General features: G+C 39.2%; 1 protein-coding gene across 22 annotated transcripts in view; it reads left to right on the top strand.

The window, feature by feature from the left end:
- TCF7L2 (transcription factor 7 like 2) overlaps nt 1-18,294 on the top strand; it is a 204,641-nt gene extending 186,347 nt beyond the window's left edge. For 2 of the 22 annotated variants that reach the window (XM_073354337.1, XM_073354333.1), the window contains exons 9-14: nt 1,058-1,217; nt 1,939-2,058; nt 8,339-8,387; nt 8,949-8,999; nt 10,129-10,201; nt 16,041-18,294. In XM_073354337.1, the coding sequence (XP_073210438.1) occupies nt 1,058-1,217; nt 1,939-2,058; nt 8,339-8,387; nt 8,949-8,999; nt 10,129-10,201; nt 16,041-16,476 (889 nt within the window). In that variant the 3' untranslated portion in view covers nt 16,477-18,294. Of the gene's footprint in view, nt 1-1,057; nt 1,218-1,938; nt 2,059-8,338; nt 8,388-8,948; nt 9,000-10,128; nt 10,202-10,787; nt 10,862-11,679; nt 11,705-16,040 lie in introns of those variants that run through there. The other 20 variants (XM_073354335.1, XM_073354338.1, XM_073354344.1 and 17 more) reach the window with 15 other exon arrangements.
- Nucleotides 18,295-19,187: the final 893 nt, after the last annotated feature.

Below are 19,187 nucleotides of genomic sequence, written 5' to 3'. Positions count from 1 at the left end.
TTACATTCATCGTTTTATTTTTAGAACAATCTAATTGCAAGGGGGGTTTTCACTCAGTGTTTTTAAAATTCGGGTTTTACTTTGCTGTGATTTTATTATAAAATATATGTGAACAGGTTTGATTGGTTTTGCTAAATGTATTTGACCATAATTTCATTGGCCCTGTGTATCAAAATAATAATAATAATAATTATAAAAAATAACTTAATTCCTTGTAACACTCCTGAGAAGTAGGTTTGTAGCTATTAATATTGCACAGCTGGGGAAAATGTAGTGTGTTAGTTAAGATGTCCAATAATTAAGGTGTCCAATAATTTTGTCTGCCTCTCTTTTAAATGCCCAGCTTGAGATACATAAGAGCATCCAACTGAGCACTCAGAGATGAGGGTACCCAAAATTAGAGGCTACTTTTGCAGGGGGGGGGGGGGAGAAATGGGCATAAGTGACATGCCAAAAGCCACAGAGGGAATTGGTGTCAGCTCTGGGATTAGAATTAAGGAGAATCTTGTTTTTCCTGCCCTGTACTCAGAACATGCCTGGTACTCCCTACTCTGGACTGAATATTTTTTCCCCATTTAATAATATAAGTGATATTTGGGGCATGGGAATGTGGTTTATTATTATTTGCATTGTGTTAGTGCCTAGCAAATCCAGTCATGGACCATGGTCCCATTTTGCTAGGCATGATGGCCCAGATCCTCAAAGGTATTTAGTCTCCTAATTCCCATTGATTCCAGTGTGAGGATCTGGGCCTATTATCCTTACTTCTGTTTCCCAAAGGGATAAAAATATATCTGGCTAGGTTACCTATACACCAAGTGGGTTTCTTGTAAGACTGTGGAAATGGTTCTCATGTAGCAGCCCGCTGACTCTAGAGAACCCTGAAACCTGTAGTTTTCAGTGGCCAGTTGCAAAAGTTGCAAGTATAAAATGAAGGTAGTTTTGCTGCAGACCTGTTTAATAGGGTTTATGTATAGAGATTGGGGGGAATGAGTATGATGAACTTGCGAGAGTTCTCACTGTGAGATTCTTTGTCTGTTTTGTCTTCATCATCCAGAAAACATCAGGACTCCAAAAAAGAAGAAGAGAAAAAGAAGCCACACATAAAGAAACCTCTTAATGCGTTCATGTTGTATATGAAGGAAATGAGAGCAAAAGTCGTAGCAGAATGCACGTTGAAAGAGAGTGCAGCCATCAATCAAATCCTTGGTCGAAGGGTAGGTAACTAATGTAACCAAAATGAGAGAGAGAAAACCATGAAAGTGAAAGTCCTCAGGAAAAAAAATCTATTGCAAAGATAGTGTGTTGTCCTTATTTTGGGTATGTTTTGCTAGATTATTTTGATAAGTGTATAGGGTTGAAACTTCTATTTCAACAGAAATCAAAATAAACCAGAATATCTTCCTGCTTGTATTTGTGTTTTGTTTTCATGAGCATATTTTGCTATGTGGCGCCACTTGTGGGACTGAAATAATAATGAGATCTATTCTTCTTATGCTATTTCCAGGTCTAAGGACTTGAAATCCCAGATTTCGTGTTATTTTGGCCTGAGAAATGGCTCACTGTGGTTTTTTGGGGGAAGTGGGGTGGCTGTGAAGAATGTAAATACAAGGACTAGGGGAAAAACCGGAATACGGGAATGAGTGTGGGAATAATGAGGAAGGGATGCTTTTCCAAAACCAGAGGTGGTTCAGATCTTGGTCCCGTTAACAAATGATTGTGGGTTTGGCCCATCTTCAGAAAAACAAAAGGACTGAATGAATATAAATGATGAATTCAGTCTCAGCTGGGTAAACCAGAGTCATAAATAAAATATTAACTGGCTGTGTGCCAGATAATCTGTTTTTATGAAAATGGAACACACACACACACTGTTATTGATGTACTGTATTTTAAAAAGTTGTGCTTTTGATTCTCTTTTCTCTTCCCCTACCTCAGTGGCACGCATTATCCAGAGAAGAACAAGCTAAATACTATGAGCTAGCGAGAAAGGAACGACAGCTCCATATGCAGCTTTACCCAGGCTGGTCCGCACGGGATAACTATGTAGGTGGCTATGTAGGTGGATATTTTTTTCAGTAGTAGAGTTTGTAGAAATGTATTGTTTTTCTGTAACCTGCTGACCTACGTCCACACACCGTGTACAAGCACTACTTTGAAAGGGCATCTCAGGACCCCAGTCTGGAAACAACAGCGGATGCTCCACCCGTATTGCCAAAACAATTGGGTACAATTAACAGCCCTCCACTTGGAAGAGGCTCCTTCCCTGAGATAGCAAAGAATGTAAAAGGTTAGAAGTGAGGCATGTGATTAAAGCTCTGTGAAGACATCTTGCAGGGTGTCTGCCTTCCGTATGCCAATCTCTGGAAGATGCTATTAGGCATGTGTTCCTTTAAAAAAAAAAAAAAAAAAAATCTCCCCATGATTCCTCCCCTTCTTCCCCACCAAAAATGAATCATTAGTGTCTTGTGCTTACCTGTGTGAGAGTATAGTGGAAAGTGGAAGAAAGACTTATCCTAGCTTCAGAGAAGGACTGGCAACGCGTGTTGTGTTTGAAAGTCTTGCTCTCAAGTGGGGTTAACATAAATTATTCCACGCTCTACTGTTGTATATTTCACGTATGTTATGCCTTACTGTGGCCATGTTTTAATATGCTTCTATTGTTTGGTCTTTTTACACAAATATCTTGAGACTGCAATTTGCAGCCAACTGGTGGGATGTATTCAGGTTGATTTTTATTTATTTTCCCACTTGAGAAAGTCTGTTCACAGCATATGCTACTGTTAGCTGTCTGGTTCCCAACTTAGTCCCCAGTCCTGCAAACACTCTTACTATTGAGTGTAGTGCGCTCTTCCATGAGAATTAAGCACTATATCTGGTAGTAAGTGTTTACAGAATTGAGTCCATGAATTCTTAACAGATTGATAGCTGTTACAATCCTGGGGCTTGGTAGAAGCTTAAAAACCTCCTAACACAATAATGTAGTAATGCCCCTTCTTCCTATATTTGGGAAGTATTAACAGGTTTACAGATACTTGCATGTAAATATCAGCAGCAAAACAATAATCATTACAGCAACGAGTTTTTGTTTAAGGAGATGTTACACAGGAATATAGTTACCAGAGCTCTCTGTTTTAACATGGTTTTACCATAGTACAGAGTAAGCATCATTACAACACCTATGATGTCGTTTCTAGTGATTTGATTAAATTGACTGAAATCTCTGATTACAATATATTTAACAGACCAGGCATGTCAATCACATGTTAATAATAACAAAAAATTGACAGGTGGGCTGGTATTTTTGCAGGTGAATGTACTTTGTCTGAGTACCAAATAAATGGTAACCAAATTTCTCTGTCTAGTTTGCTGGATACATAAGTGGTGTGTAGCAGTCACCTCCCATATTTTTCTTTTGAACCATTCCGCTGCGGTACGACTATTTTTTTCTTTTCCTTGTGAAAGGCTACCACTAGCCTAGCATCTACTAGCAGATGAGAGATTAACTCCTCATTTTCTTTTGTGTGGCCATTTCCTCTGGGGAGCCCCAGTGGGATTACCAAAGGCTCATTTGGTAATACGCTTTGTGATAGTACAATCCCAGTTCTCCCTAATGATTGATATGTCCAACATATATGCATAAAATCTCCTCTTTCAAACTTAAGGCCAAATCCTGAAAACACTCACTCACTGTTGAATGTTATGCTTTCCTCTACATCTGGTAGTAATGTTTACAGGATTGAGCCCAAAAATGCTTGTATGCAGTATAATTGTAGCCATGTTGGTCCCAGGATATTAGAGAGACAAAGCGGGGAAGGAATATCTTTCATTGGACCAACTTCTGTTGGTGAGAGAGGCAAGCTTTCGAGACACACCAAGTTCTTCTTCAAATCTGCGTGTATGAAAGATATTCCCTGCTCCCAAAATTCTTAAGAGATTTGTAGCTGTCACAACCATGTGGCTTGGAAGAAGCTTTAAAATCTTACCCAATAATATAGTTATTATGATTTTTGAAAACTCTCTGGTGGAGTCCCATTGCTGTCAGTAGAGTATTTCCTTGCAGAACTCACTGAAGATTTGGGGGCCAAGCCTGTAAAACTGATGTCAATTGCATTTAGTAAACTTTTGTTTGCTTTTTTTGCTGCTGTCTCCTTTGTGTCTAATCGGTTCCTAGGATAGCCAAAAACATTGCTCTGCCATGAATCATTTAAACTGTTCACTTTGTGTATAGCAACATATACCTGTTTGTGCAGGTGCACTCAGATGTGTACAGTACAGGATAGACACTTCACAGTCTGCAACACACTAAAAGGTAGCAGTCTTTGTTATAGAATGCCAAATATCTCTGTGCTGGAATAATGTTATATTACCATTTAAATAACTGTATTTGCCATTTGTGGTATCAAAATCCGCTCATCTCCTCCCTCGCAGCTGCCTTTATTCTCCAGCTCTTCCTCTCCTTTCTTCCTTATCTTTCTGTGCTCCCTGGGCATAAAACAATACTTGTGCATCCTCTTTATAGGCAGAGGCATAGGAGAGGTATTTTCTTAGGATCCAGAGGTAGTTCATTCCAGCTCCTCCAGCAAAAGCACATTCTTTTTGGTATGGACTGGACTGAGACCATCAGACCATAGGGCTGAGTAGTTCTTGGTACTGTGCAGTCTGATTTCCTCTTGGGAGTTCAATAAGGAGTAGAGGTAGGACCTGCCGTATGCTTAAAAGAGGTTTCAAGGAACGTTCATTCTGCTTTAGTGACTGTCGCTGACAGATGGGCATGTACAGTGTCTTAAATGTTTAGGACCTTTACATTTGTCCTCAGCATGTGAGCACTGAGAAACCCTTTCTTCTCAAGCTAAAAAGGACAGGATGAGAAAGCTGATGCTTTCCCAGCGGCTTGATGCTGTGTCCCCCCCTGACCTTCAGGGGGAACCTTGCTTCAGTAGGAGAGCTCAATAGCCTTGCATCACACAGACACATCATCTACAGAGTTTGGTTTTTTTCTCTCTGTCTCTCTCTCCTTCATTCCATTCAGCGTTCTTGGAGTTTTCCTCCCCCCTCAGGCTTTCTTTGGACAACAGACCTTCCAGAGATCTAGAAGAGAGGCATGATGGGGGTGCCAAAGCTTGTTAAATCGTACCCCATCGTCAGCAATTTCACATCAAGCATTGAGGCTTAGATACACATAGCCCATCTCTTCAGAGAGGCAAGCAGCACATTCTAGCAACTGCAGATTTCAGCCTCCTCTTCAGTTCAGGCGGATTTAGGGAATGCCTTGTCAGGGTCTCATTGGTGTCAGCAGGCACATTCAGTCTTCCACGTACTGATCTGAGAAACTGTACCTCCCATAGGCCTCGATATTAGCAGGACTCCTTTGTTTCTCCTGCATCCGGAAAGATGCAGGGGAAGTTTCTGCAGATCCTTGTCAGACAAAGCCTGTTTTTAAGTGGATTTTGAACCATCAGGGCTAGAGGTGCTGATCTAGCGTAACTTGGTAAACAAGGGCGCTTATGGGTAAACTTCCAGCAAAGGGGTGGGACTTATCACAAAACTCTTGTGGGAAGTGGTGTGAATTTATGCCTCCCTTTGAAAGCAAGTTCCTATGCTACTCCTTTGGATGCTGAATGGGTCTAGCAACATTACCTTTGCTATTAACAGGAGAATCAGTATAAGAAGGTCTAATAGGCAGGTGGACTTAGTTCTGGAGAAGAAAGAGAACACGCCAAAATAGACAGTAAGTGTTTTATATCCAGATCTAGATCTCTTCTAGCCAGAGCACTTGCGTAGTGTAGGGATGGAAAAATCCTTGGACCTTGCCATCTCCATCTGAGTAGAGTAATGAGGCAAAGAAGAGAAATGTGTTGTCTGCGAGGCACCGTAAGAGCTGCTATCGTTGTGATTTAAATGTATAATCAAATATCTTCTCCATTGTACAGAAATTTGAAATTAAATGATTTTTCCTCTTCTTTTAAGAGACTGTGAAGGGACTCTGTTGGCATCTTTCTCCAGTGTTTGTTAGTGTGGAACAGAGTTTCCCAAGCTCATGTTGATAAGGAACCAAAAATATCCTTGGCAGAAACATACTCATCGGCCATTTTTAATTATAGCTCTTTGATACCTGGCTTGAAGGCTTGGTACAGTGGTCAGGAGGCTCAGAATCCACTCCCTCTTTTTATTGTGTTTACCAGCAAAGGAGCTGCTGGAACAGACTCATGTCTGTGTCCCAGCTGGTCCTTGTCTGATATTGCTCTGATTTCTCCAACTGGAAAAAAAAATACTTGAATTCTCTCTGAAGCATACTGCAAAAATTAAATAAATCTACTCTGGGGGGTCTTTTCAGTCTGTTAACCTATCCAAGTACCTCTTGAAATAAGAACCACAGATGTACAGGCCTGGGTCAATAGTCTGATTTCAGTTAGAATGTTGTAAATGTGGAGCTACTCCACTGAGTGAAGTTACTCTGAATTTACATCAGTATAAATGAAAGTGGACTTTGAGCCCTGTTTTGTGTGCGTGATGTATTGCCTCCGGACTGCGTAGCAAGGTGTCGCCTCTCTGTTCCCAAAGTCTTTAGGTATAGTGACTGGAATGGCGCCAGCAGTCCTCTGTTAAAGAGATGGTTCCTGTAGTTTTACATAAACTATATCAAAGTATAGCCAAAGATAGCAACCCCCCTCTGAAAATCACCTGAGATGTGACTGAGATAATTCCCCAATAGCAGTAACTTGTCCACAGAATTATGGGCATATCCATTAAACCTGCCTGCACACACAGCCTTCCTTCTATCAGCAAAAGGTTCTCCTGAACAAGACTTTACTTGTCACATCCAAGACAGCAGGGTGGCAGTTTACTACCTGAATAGGCAAGGAAAGACAAGTTCGGAGGCCCTTTGCCAGGAGCCCTACAGGATTTTTAAACTCCAGCTTCAAAAGAACATTCACATTTTTGCTTCTTACAAGTAGAGCATAAACATCTTAGAGGAGATGCTGAGCTAAACCCCAAAATTAATCACTTAGATGGGCGCCAGACCAAGTTACTGGAGAGAAGCTGTCCTATGTCTAGGAGAACTTTCTGTCCTCCCCTCAGATGTAGTCAGGGCTTCAGAAGCGCTGCAAGGTTCCTACTTGGAGAACATAAAGCTTGTTTCCTCTTGGACACAAGAGACTGCTGGCCTTAGTGATTCCCTCGTGCCTTTTCACTAATTCCTCTTACTCCCACTTCTTCCAAAGGCAGAGATCACTGTGCTGCTTCTAAACAACTCTGCTTGCCTAGAAATCATAGCTTGGGTATCAGAGAGCCCATGAAAATGAAAGAATCCTATTCCCCTTGCTCCAGCCTTGAGAATCTTCGAAGTCTTTGTATTGCTCTGCAAGTTGTATTAGTCAATGCTGAGGGACACAGTAGGGAAGGAAAGGTTACTTACTAGAGAAGAGATCCCCTTTTCTTCTTCTGGACCATAGTCAGCCCTTACAACCCTCCCGTTGTCGAAATAGTAATTAGGTTTCCACGAGATTCACAGTAGCTTTGTGGTCATGGCTTGTCCCATGCTGTTTGAGGTGAGTATAAGAAGAGCAAAAAACCCCAACCACCACTCATCTCATCCTCTTGGATTTTGACAGTACACAGCAAGTTACTTATTGGAAAGTACTGTTTGGGAAAGGACCTACGGTTAGTAAAACCCTACTATTCCTTGGTTTTTCCATGGGGCAGAATCTGTGGAATGTCTTAGATAAAGCACATGTTTGATTTTATTTTCCCCTCGACTACAGTTGCTGGGTTTTCTGTCAATTCCAAAACCGGCACTCCTGCATGTTAGCTTTTCCATGTCAATATGGCTTCCTTGTCTATTTTAACAGTCACTTTTTGCAGTAGAGGAGCCCTCAGTGTCCAAGTCTGAGCTCTCTCTCTGTCTCTCCATTGTTCTCAACATAGAAATGTGCCAAGGAGCATTATGTCTGGCAGAGGGAAGAGAGGTGTCAGATTTATTAACTCGTGCTAACATAATAAGTTGCCCCTTCTAGCCCTCATACCCTCTCTCGGCCACTTACAGCATTTTGTGGACGCTGCCTTCACACTTCAGGCTCTGGTGAAGCTGCTCTGCAGCTAGAATAAAGGGCTAAGAACAAGGTAAGCAGGCAGACCTGGACGCATGGCTCTGTCACTTCCCTAGCTTCCCTGAGATGAGCAAGAGCCACAAGTGCGCTCCTTCACTCAGTCTGCCATGCAGTGATTCATAGCCCTGTTGGGTGAGCTTTCAGGACAGTCCTCCCTCATGTCCCTCTGCCTCATCTTACAAAAAGGGTTCTTACAAATCCTTTCTATTTGTGTATGTTGCATGCAGGGAAAGAAGAAGAAGAGGAAAAGGGATAAGCAGCCAGGAGAGACCAATGGTAAGTAAAATAAGTCAATATACCTTGCTTAGTGGAACAGTGGAGTATCTGACCTTCTGTTCCTAGGTTTTGGGGAGGGAGGGAGGAATGGTCTTCTCCTGGCCTCTTTGGCATCTGATCCCTATTGTAGTCAGCGTTTTATTTTTGTTTAATGCATTTTAATTAATTGCCTATTACTGCCCTTCTAAAACTAGTCACCAAATCACTGCATGTAAAGCATTTTGTGAAATTAGTTGAATTTGTTCTTAATAATTACAAAGCCATTAACTTCAGAAGTAGAGTTGTAATGCCTAGGCCATTGTTATAAAATTGTGCGCTTATTTTGTGCGTGTGTGTGTGTGTGTATGTGTGCGTGTGTGTGTGTTTGGTATTAATTTGGGCTGTACCTGTGTGTTCTGATGCATGCCTTACAGTGGTAAATCGCGCCCATTTTAAATTAAGGAGGTTTGCCATTCTCTGTAGGCAATTAGAAATACTGCATAGGCAATCTCATAGACAATTTTGCAGAAGCCCTGATTAAAATTTTTTGAAGCCTTTGTATAATTTGTTCTTTTTTTTCAGAACACAGCGAATGTTTCCTAAATCCTTGCCTTTCACTTCCTCCGATTACAGGTGCTAATGTCATTTTGAGTCATTTTGAATAGTTTATAAACTGCTTTTTAATTTTTTTCCTGCCATGATAGATTTTAACATTAAACACTTATGACATTAAATGGGAAAAAATCCACACGTTTTTACAGTATATATTTATATAATATGTTTGGTAGTATTTTTTTAATTTTGTTTTTGTTCTTTTTTGTTTTGTTTTGTTTTGTTACGTTGCTATTAAATAATAATTCAGTAAAAAAAAATCTCAGAATTGTACTAACTGTGCAAATTGAATATGCAGTATTTCTTTAAAGAGACTGATAAAGAATAGAAGGAAATCAGTAATGAACCTCCTTAATCTAATGGCATTTTTCACGGCTCCCACTAAGTCTTCTCACATCAGCATGTCTACGCAGTATGGTTTTTTTTTTTTTTTTTTTTTGGTTTGGTTTTTTTATGTCATTTGGTTTTGGTTTATTTATTTTGCCTTTCTGTTCAAGACTGTCCATTACAATTCACTAGCTCGACTAACTCAGCGCATTTTCCCATGCTTTACATTTATTTTCTGGCTGATGCTAACATGCTTATTCTGCAGTCTGCTGCTTCTTATCCATTCTTTTTCTTTTTCTTTTTTTTGTTGTTGTTGAAAAAATTATTAAAAAATTAAAATAAAAAAAAATGAATGTTATTCTGAAAGCTGCATTATCCCAATAGATATCTTTTTTCCTTTTCTCTTTTTTGTGTGTGTTTGTCTGAGTTGAAGAAAAAAGCATGTTCAAGAGCTAACCTCCATACTTAGCTTCTTTTTTCTTCCTTCCCCTGCCCCCCCCAAAAGAAGAAAAATATGCCCCAAACCCATCATTTTAAACAAACCACGGTAACTTCCCTCCGTTGTTTAAATGAGAAGAGACAGTCCTTTACAAAGGGATACTGCAGCTTTAATTGCAACAGCTAATTTCAAGAGTTGAATAAGAATGTGATTATCACTATTTTTTTTAACTTTTAAATTGAACGTCGATATTTTGCGATTAATAATGAGGTCATTGATTTTTATTCCCTTTTTTATTTTTTTTATTTTTATCTTTCTCTTTTTTTTTTCTTCCCCTTTTCTCTCTCTCCTTTTTCTGCTCGCTTCTTTCTTGAACTCATTCAGACCTGAGCGCTCCTAAGAAATGCCGAGCGCGCTTTGGCCTTGATCAACAGAATAACTGGTGCGGCCCCTGCAGGTGTGTATAGTTTTCCCAGACTCGCTATGGCTGATTTGCAGCTGGTTTATTTGGTACTTTCCCCCTTTTTTCCTGCCTTGTTGCTTTGTAGCTCTGTGTTGTGATCTAGAAGACACAAGGGAGTGGGACGCTGCCATGAATGATCATCTCTCTGAAAGGGTTTTGCCTTTTTCCCCCCCTCTTTCCTTGCTGCTGCTAGCCAAAAACCCACTGTAAAACAGCATCAGCCTAAGCATATCTGATCCGTGACTGCAAACACAATCTCGCCCTCCCAGCCTTCTCTCAAGGAATGTTGCATACTCCAAACATGTCCAAGGCCCTTTGATAATGCGAGCATTGAACGTGTTACAGACAGTGGGCTAAGTGAAGCAAATGCACAACAGCGTAACCATTTTAGGGTTTTTTTGTTTGTTTGCTTTGGCTCAGTGTGGAAGCCCTCTTTCTTTCATACCCTTGGTATAAGGGGAGATTACCAAATAAAACTGACACGATTAAAGAGAAACATAGCTGTAGCTAAGATTTCACGTCCAAATGAGCTCTATCCACCATTGTGTTTGTATTTTTTGTGTTTACCTTATGCTAACAGATGCAAATACTCCAAAGAAGTGTCGGGCATTGTTCGGGCTTGACCGACAGAGTTTATGGTGCAAACCATGCAGGTATACTACCCAATTAGGCCTTTGGGGAAATAAAAGCATTCTGTCCTCTCAGTGCATTTGTGTGATTTATTTTTTTTTAACCTTTTCCCCCACCCTCCCACCTTCTCTCTCCCACAGCATCAAATGCTAATAATCTTTGATTCTCAAAATTTAATTGCTAAATTCTCTTGCTGATGTAATGCCATTTCTTCTCTTTCTTTACCAATAACCTTTCCCTGGTGGTAGAACTGGGAACAAGCAAACCCTGAGGCACATAAAACTGGCACTGTCCAGACGGTTAGCAAAATGAATGCTTAGGTGGACATTTACACTGCATTTGTATGTGTGTGTGTCCACTATCTCCAAAGGGTTAAAAGATTCTGTGATCTGCCGCACTGGTGTTTTCATCACAAATATATATAAATACAAGCCAATGTTTACAGCTTATATTGTAGTCCTGCCATTAGCCTATTTGCAAAATTTAAAAATGTATATATCAATCCTGAAAATATCTATGCAATTTATCTACATTTTCTAACACCATTTTTCTGAAATTCTTAAAAGTGTAACCCAGCAAAGTGAGCTGTAAACACATGAGCTCCAGAGAAAACTAACTGCAGCTTTGGTAGGACAGTTTTCAGGAAGTAAAAGGCACCTAACAACCCAAATTTCGGCAGCCCATGTTCTACTGCAGATTTATACCAAATCTGTAGTTCCATGGATAACTCAGAAGGTTCTTGTTTCTTGGTGGAGGGATACCAGCTACTTCTTTTTCTCATTCCCTTTCCGTAATAACCACATTTGGTTAAATTTGTTGTTTCTTTGTTCTAATACAAGCAGTCTTTGAATATGGAATATTATGATGGTAGGTATTTCAACCAAAACCACACTCTGTATGTAGTGTTTCCTCTCTCACCTTTCCCGCTTATTCGTGCCCTTGCCATGTGCTTCATTTCATTTAGAAGATAGACTAGATGTTCATATATTATATGCATGCACACACTCCTTTTGTTTTCCTCGGTGCCAAGCACAAACATGGATTGACAATGTACTGTGTGTCTAACCATTACGCTAAGCGAAGGCTCGTAAAATGTCTTTAAAAGATTGCATTCTTCCCCATTTGGTGAATTATAAGTTCCATTAGAAGCATGCTCAGTACTGTGAGTTGTGTGTGAAGTGCAAAGACAATCATGTTAAATGTCAGTGTCAATACATACATTAAATACCTTTTGAAAATAGCAATTTAAAATGCTTTAAAAAGGGGGAGGAAATCCAATCTAGAGGCACTGGATAGCCACTTACACTGTGAAGAAGTAGAATACTTGAATCTTATGTAGCTAAAGACACTTATAATGTGTTTAATTAAACTTATACCATGATTAATTTAGTATACAGTGTCAATAGATACTTATGTAGTCTATAGATAATGTATTTCATATGTGTCAAACTTTGTATGCTGAGTGATTATAAGAACTAGCTCTACATCATGTTTGTGTCATTTATCATTCTCTGTCCACTTATGTCAACATCATACTATTAAAGGTACATTTTATCATTGAAGGGGCTTTTCATTTGAGCTATAGGATTATCATTTTGGCAGTGCATTAGTTGTGTATGATGAGAAATAAGCCCTTTCTTGTCTTCATTTTTTGCCTTAGATTATTTCAGTTTTATTCAAAAATATTTGCTGCGGGTCAGAGTCTTTTTATTTGTTGGGACAACCTTTATTATCAGCATTGACTGGGACAACGCTTTTTAATGAAATAGCTCATAACTTTATGTTTATTGACCCTTATTTTACATGTATTGTGGCATTTTCTCATTAGGCAGAATATAGGTCACTGCATTTCTTGTTCTGGTGCCAATCATTGTAGCTTCTTGTTTATAGAGTGTTAGTTTTCTGTAGTGGATCTTTGAGAGAGAGTCTATAAGATATGAAGTTTGATAATGGGGCAGAAATTGAGACATCTTTAGTCATAGTAGGTGGAACCCAGCAAACCCTTGGCATTATCCGTGGCTTTCGTTTCTCGTAACAGCAATGTCATTAGTTTTCAAGATGCTGTTTTAGGGCCAATTTCACTGCAGATATAAAAGGACATGCTATGTTGACTCCAGTAACAATATTTATATTGCTCTTAACATTTTCAAAACATTGCGTGTACTCTATTCCTCACAATATACTTGTGAGATGGTAAATAGTGCTATTATCCCAATTTATAGACAGGGAAACGAAGGACACATCATGAGTGTGCATCAGATAAGGGATTGGAACTCAAGACCTAGCTCTGTGTTCTTTCCCTCAAGCCACAATTACTCCCTTGAGTAAAGTTGTGCCCATTTACACCTGTGGTGAATTTGGCACTTTATCTCGTGTTTGTAATTAGTTATTGAGTGTTCTGTGCTGCGCAAATATACACAAAAAATACACTGCGTACAAAGAGCCAGTTCAACATGGAAAAACTAATTGAAGTCACACATAATATACCAGGGGAAGCTGAAGTTAGAGCATGGCCTCCCTTTAAACAGGAAGTTTTTTGTAAATGGGTTTGTAGACTACCAGCTTTCACTTTAATATTAAGAATTGAACATTTAATAGAAGTAGGGAGAAACATCATGCTGAAATGAAAATGAAAGGCAATTGGTTTAATTATTCTGGGGCAGAATTTGACTTTAGAAAGGGTATTAACATTTAAGCCAAGAAGACCTTTCACATCTGTGGTGCCCTAACCATATTCCGCTTTGCCGTGAGATGCTCTGGCTCTTACTCTCAACCATAGGCCGAAAGTCAAGCTAGTAATAATAAAAAAGAAAGAAAGAAAGAAAAGCCCAGAGTTGATCATACAGAATATTACAGTATTGGACCGAAGTCAGCAATGGTTTGATAATAAGCACCTCATAAGAGCTGATGTGTGTAAAGTGAGCAGAATTTGAATCCTCTGTGTGCGAGAAACTGAGATTTCTGACTACCTGGGACCTTCCTTAAACGTTAATGCCTACTTTTCCACATAGTCGTTAGCCATGCCAGTTCCGAAACGTGGCATCGTGCCCAATGTCCAGCTGTGGTACAAAAAAGCCCGGGTTTGAATTGTGGATAAGATAGCATTGCACAATTTCAATTTAGAAACCGAGTAACGTGGAACTAGATTTTTTTGGGGGGGAGGATATGTCAGAACTAATCCATACCAGTTAATAAAGTTACTCTTAACACCACAGGTTTCCAGTGTTATTTGATGGGGGAATTTAGCAAGGTTCTGTTTTGAGCCCACCAAATTGCTTTTTCCATCTTTTAACTTTGCCCTAATAAAGCATGGTTTGCTGCCTGACATCTTCACCTTTTCTTTCTTCTCTTGTTCTTTTTTCTCTCTCCCCTTCTCTCCCCCCCCTTTTTGTGTGTGTGTTTGTGTGTGTCTTTCTTTTACATTTTTAAGTGCATGAATGTCTTAGTTTTTAGCATGTATTGATCTGCAGGCTAACGTGGTTAAAAAAACTCTCATAGCCCTAACCATTTACCTTTCTGTGTGGAACTTTGAGCAGAACCTCAGTCTATTGTCTGACTCTGGTAAGGGAGTGTTATGACATGGAAATCTGCCAACCCCCTCTTTGAAGCAGGTGTGAGGTGGGGTACAGAACCAGACAATATCTTTTTCTATGACCCAGAAGGTCAGATCCAGCTCATAGTAAAAAACAAAAACAAACTAGCACCAAAGACAAAGCAGGAGAGATGGCTTATTTTTCCCACCTGGATTAACACAACAAAATACCGATTGGGCCAAATCCACCGTCAATACAAGAGGGTGCAAATCCATTTACTTGAATGGAGTTGCAGTTGCTTAGATCTGGGGGAGAATTCACCCACTGACATTGATATTCCATGCATGATAAATTGGGAAACAAACCCTTATTTCCATTCACCTCCTTTTGCCATTCATTGCCGAGTCGCTTAACTGTTCTGTTCTATCCAGTGGAATTAGTTCGAAATGCAGTCTTTCATTTTTTTTTCTTGTAAAGCTCAGCTAACTTTATCTTGCGAGTTTAATGAACTTTGTCAAATGAATCACATGGTGTGATACTGGTTTTAGCACTTCCCATAGAAAAACTGTTTGCGTGGCTTGACTTTCACCACTTTGGCCAAGATGATTCAGTGGTGTGCCTAATTATTTTTGTTCTGCGTACATCCGGCCAAGAGAAGCATTCTGAAACTGTCCTCTTTTGTTGCTCCAAAATGGGTGGTGAGGGGTGCGGGGGGGGGGGGGGATTATCTTTGTTGGCTTGGTGGGTTTTTTTAAGTCAGCATTTCTTGTGAGACTCCCATAATTCCTGGTGTGAACTGAGTTCTGTGTTGCTCCTCATCTTTTTACCTGTTGTTGTGCTGTTCGCTTACTGAGATTGAATCCTGCTTTGAAGTTACACGAATGGCCTCTCAAAGGAATAGTCCCTAAAATACAGAAAAAAACAACCCAGAATACCTACTCCTTCCCGGCAAAACAAACAAAACAAAACAAAATAATTTCAAGCCACAACCTGCAGGCCATACAACCAGTTATTCTTGTTATTTGGAATCATTTTCCATTTATCTTGTTCTTCTTCTGGTTTTTTTTTTTATTGTTTTGTTTTTATTTCCCTTCCTTTTGTTCTTCCTATTACATTTCCTTTCTGTCTGACTTTGGATTTGGTGTGGTTCTTAACAGAAAAAAAAATATGAGCGGTAGTCCACGGCTTCTGCTGCCTCGGAAAGGTGGTGTATCTCAAAGCCTTTAAGTCAGTCACTTAAAAGCAGCCTTTGGGTGCATGGTGCTACAGTCAGCTTTTTAAAATTTGATACAGGCCAATGATGATAAATTATTAGCTCTCTAAAGTTTTAGTTTATCGGGGTTAAATTTTTGTAGGGAGAATTGACCTTTTTAGGAAAACAAGTAGTATATCAGGCTACAAGAAATTGAATCTGAACCTTGTTAATAAATAGCCTGAACAGGAGAACAAAGAGAGAATCCGTATCATCTCCAAGTCCGGTAGCAGAAAGTCCAATTCCTTAGAGGACTTAGTGGCTTATACACACCCAGCAACCCTTTAAGTACCGTGCAGGCTCTGGGTGTAACCTGTTCAGAGCTCAGGGTAGTTTATTGACGGCTCGTTGCTTTAGATACCTTTCTCCATTAGCATCTTTGCCCTTTATTCACAGATAACTCTCTCCCTGTTTCTAGGAGAAAAAAAAAGTGCGTTCGCTACATACAAGGTGAAGGCAGCTGCATCAGCCCACCCTCTTCAGATGGAAGCTTACTAGACTCTCCTCCTTCTTCTCCTAACATGCTAGCCTCCCCCACAAGAGACTCAAAACCACAGACTGAACAAACACAACCCCTCTCGCTCACATTGAAACCCGACCCGCTGGCACACCTCTCCATGATGCCGCCACCGTCCTCCTTAGTCCTGACCGAAAGCTCTGCTAGCAAGCCCAGCGCCCTGTCTGCTACTGATTGTCAGAACGGGCCATTGGATCATCCGCCTGCCACTTTACAGCTGTCAGCAGCACCATCCTCGTCGTTAGCCCAACCTTCGACATCCTCCTTGCATTCCCATAATTCTTTGGCTGGGACACAGCCCCAGCCACTGTCACTTGTAACCAAGTCTTTAGAATAGCTTTAGCCTCTTTAGCCCTTGCTTTTTTTTAAAAAAATTGTGTTGGGTTGTTTTTTTTTTTGTCCTTTTTGTTGGTTTTTTGAATTTTGTTTTATTTTTTAATTTGTGCCATATGGCTACATTAGTTGCTGTTTATCGAGTTCATTGGTCAATATTTGACCCATCGTTATTTCAATTTCTCCTTTTAAATATGTAGATGAGAAAAAGCCTCATGATTCTGCCAAAATTTTTATCAACAGCTGTTTAAAGTCTTTGTAGCGTTTAAAAATATATATATATATATATATATATACATAACTGTTATGTAGTTCCGATAGCTTAGTTTTAAAGACTGATTTTAAAAATGGAAAAAAGAAAAAAAAAAAGAAGCAATTTTGAAACAGCCCTTGCAGAAGGTGTTGGTTCTTTATTATTTGTATTAAATACGAGCTTGCGAACCAATCATTGTACATCTGGTTTTTAAACCTTTAAGGGCACAACGAATGCAGTGCCGCTACCTTTTCCCCCCCTTCCTCGTGTGAAACAACTTTTATTGTGATGTTACTTGTTATTGTTTAAATGTACAGAAACAAAAGGGTTAAAATGTGTGAATAAACCTCGTTCCATGGTGTTGTTCTTTTTGGGGGAGGGAATGCTACTCAACAATTAAAAAGTATCACAACGCTATTGGACCAGTAGTATTTATTGCTTTAGAGATTGCTTGTTGTATCTGTATGTTGTCCATTTTTAAATATGTTTTTTCCCCTTTTTTTTTCTTGAAACATTGTATAAAGTTTTTTTTCCTTAGTGTAAGCATCTTATATATAACAACTCATTTGTACAAGGTTTTTAAGTTTATATATAAATGTGTATATATATATTTTTCCGGGGGCGGGGGGGTTGTTTTGAATTTTTTTTTTCCTGTATGAAACACAGTTGCCACCAAATGGACACTTGCAGGGGCATTTTAAAGGATCAATAGTGTAAAAGTAAATAAGTGAAAAACAAAAATTGCTTTAAAAGCCATTACACAGACAAAAAGACTTGAAAAATTAGCAAGGGACTTTGTAGCAACGCTGTTTGAAAAATAGCAACGTCCAAGTGTCTCTCATTCAGAACTGCAATTGAATTCCCTGCGACATTAGAACTGTAGACCGTGTGCAAAATTTTGATGTGCCAAAATTCTCAGTGACTTAACTTTCTCCCAACAACTCTATTTTTTTTAAATGCTGTAATTTTTTTGTTCATCATGTTTTGCTGTGATGTTACATAGGTAGATATGTATGTAGTTTTAATGTCACCTATAACAGACGTGTTTGGTAGCAGATTGTCCGGAAAGCATTTAAAATGAAGAGGTATAAACCCTTAAGGGCCAAATTCTGTATATTAGATTTCTCATAAAGGGAAAACCAGACTGCCACTTCTATGTACACTTACTACATACAGGTAGGTAGCAGACTTAAAAAAAAAAAAAAAAAAAAAAAAAAAACAAACCTAGGCATGTTGATGTTGCAAAAAGAAAAACAAAAAAAAACCCGCTGTATAAAGCTGAAAAATTGTTCATCTGTTCATTCAGTGCCATTGTAGTTGACATGAAGCGATTGTAAAACTGTCTCCGATTTTTCTCTGGTTTATTAAGATGCTAACTATAACATTTTTTGTGAATACTTTGAATGTTTCCTAACAGTTGTGATGTTACTGTTCCGTTTTATGCTCTTACTCCGATTTTCATTTTTAATGGTTTGGAAGCCATTTTTGTAATGAATAAATGTTCATGCTGTACAGTATCTGTAGCATGCAGTTCTGGATTAATAAAAGCAACTTAGTATGTGCAGAGAACGACTTGTCAACTCATTTCTGTGTTGATTGCATTTTATTGTGGCCAAGCAGGTTTAAAATGTGGACTCACTTTGCATGCGTCTGATAAGAAAAGTTGGATGAAATGATTTCAAAATTTCAACAAACAAATGACAAAAAAATTCTGGTATTCATGAACATTTTTCCGATTTTCTGCCTCCTCCACTCATGGGAAATATTTTCAATTTGTATAAAGCCATTCTAGCTGAGTTCCTGTAATTGTTCATTTTCAGTGGACAAAGCCTTTACCTTGCTCAGCAAACTGGTATGTTTGGAGGGGGGGTGTGTGTGAAACAGCAGTGAAATCACTTTTATGTTAAGCAATTAGCTCATTATGCAATTAATAAATAATAACATGAACTGAAAATAATGATATTCTCCCATTTGATTCTGACAGTTGGAGGGAAAAGAGGTCTGATTGGTTATACTTTAAAAGCAAACTCCATATGCTCAGCCCAGCAATCTAGTGATTCATCAGGTCAGTTTCACATCATAGGGGGATGAAATTCCCCTAATTGAGCCTGACCTGGTACACATGCATAAGACTGTGTGTTCTGCCCTTTTGCACAACGCTGACAGGAATTGACACATGTTGTATGTTTGAAAGAAAAAAGGGTTTTGGTTACAATGGGCATTTTGAGCACTTTGGCTGATTACTACAATTTGGAGGGAGTGACTCCCAGGTTCTACAGTTGCTTAAAAAAAGGGAAAAAAAGGTAGTTTCCAGCTTGTCCCGACATTCGTTATTATCAATCAAAAAACAAAAGGGACTAAAGAATATTTTCATGAGTGCTCGATACCCAGCAGATCCCATTGAGAATAGCAAAGCTGGGTCCTGGGTGCTTTTGAAAGTCTCACCCCTAAATCTTAAACAC

This window comes from Lepidochelys kempii, chromosome 7, assembly GCF_965140265.1.
Source record: "Lepidochelys kempii isolate rLepKem1 chromosome 7, rLepKem1.hap2, whole genome shotgun sequence".
NCBI classification, from domain to species: Eukaryota; Metazoa; Chordata; order Testudines; family Cheloniidae; genus Lepidochelys; species Lepidochelys kempii.
Note: the sequence above shows the minus strand (reverse complement) of the source record. Positions and strands in the feature narration are given on the sequence as shown.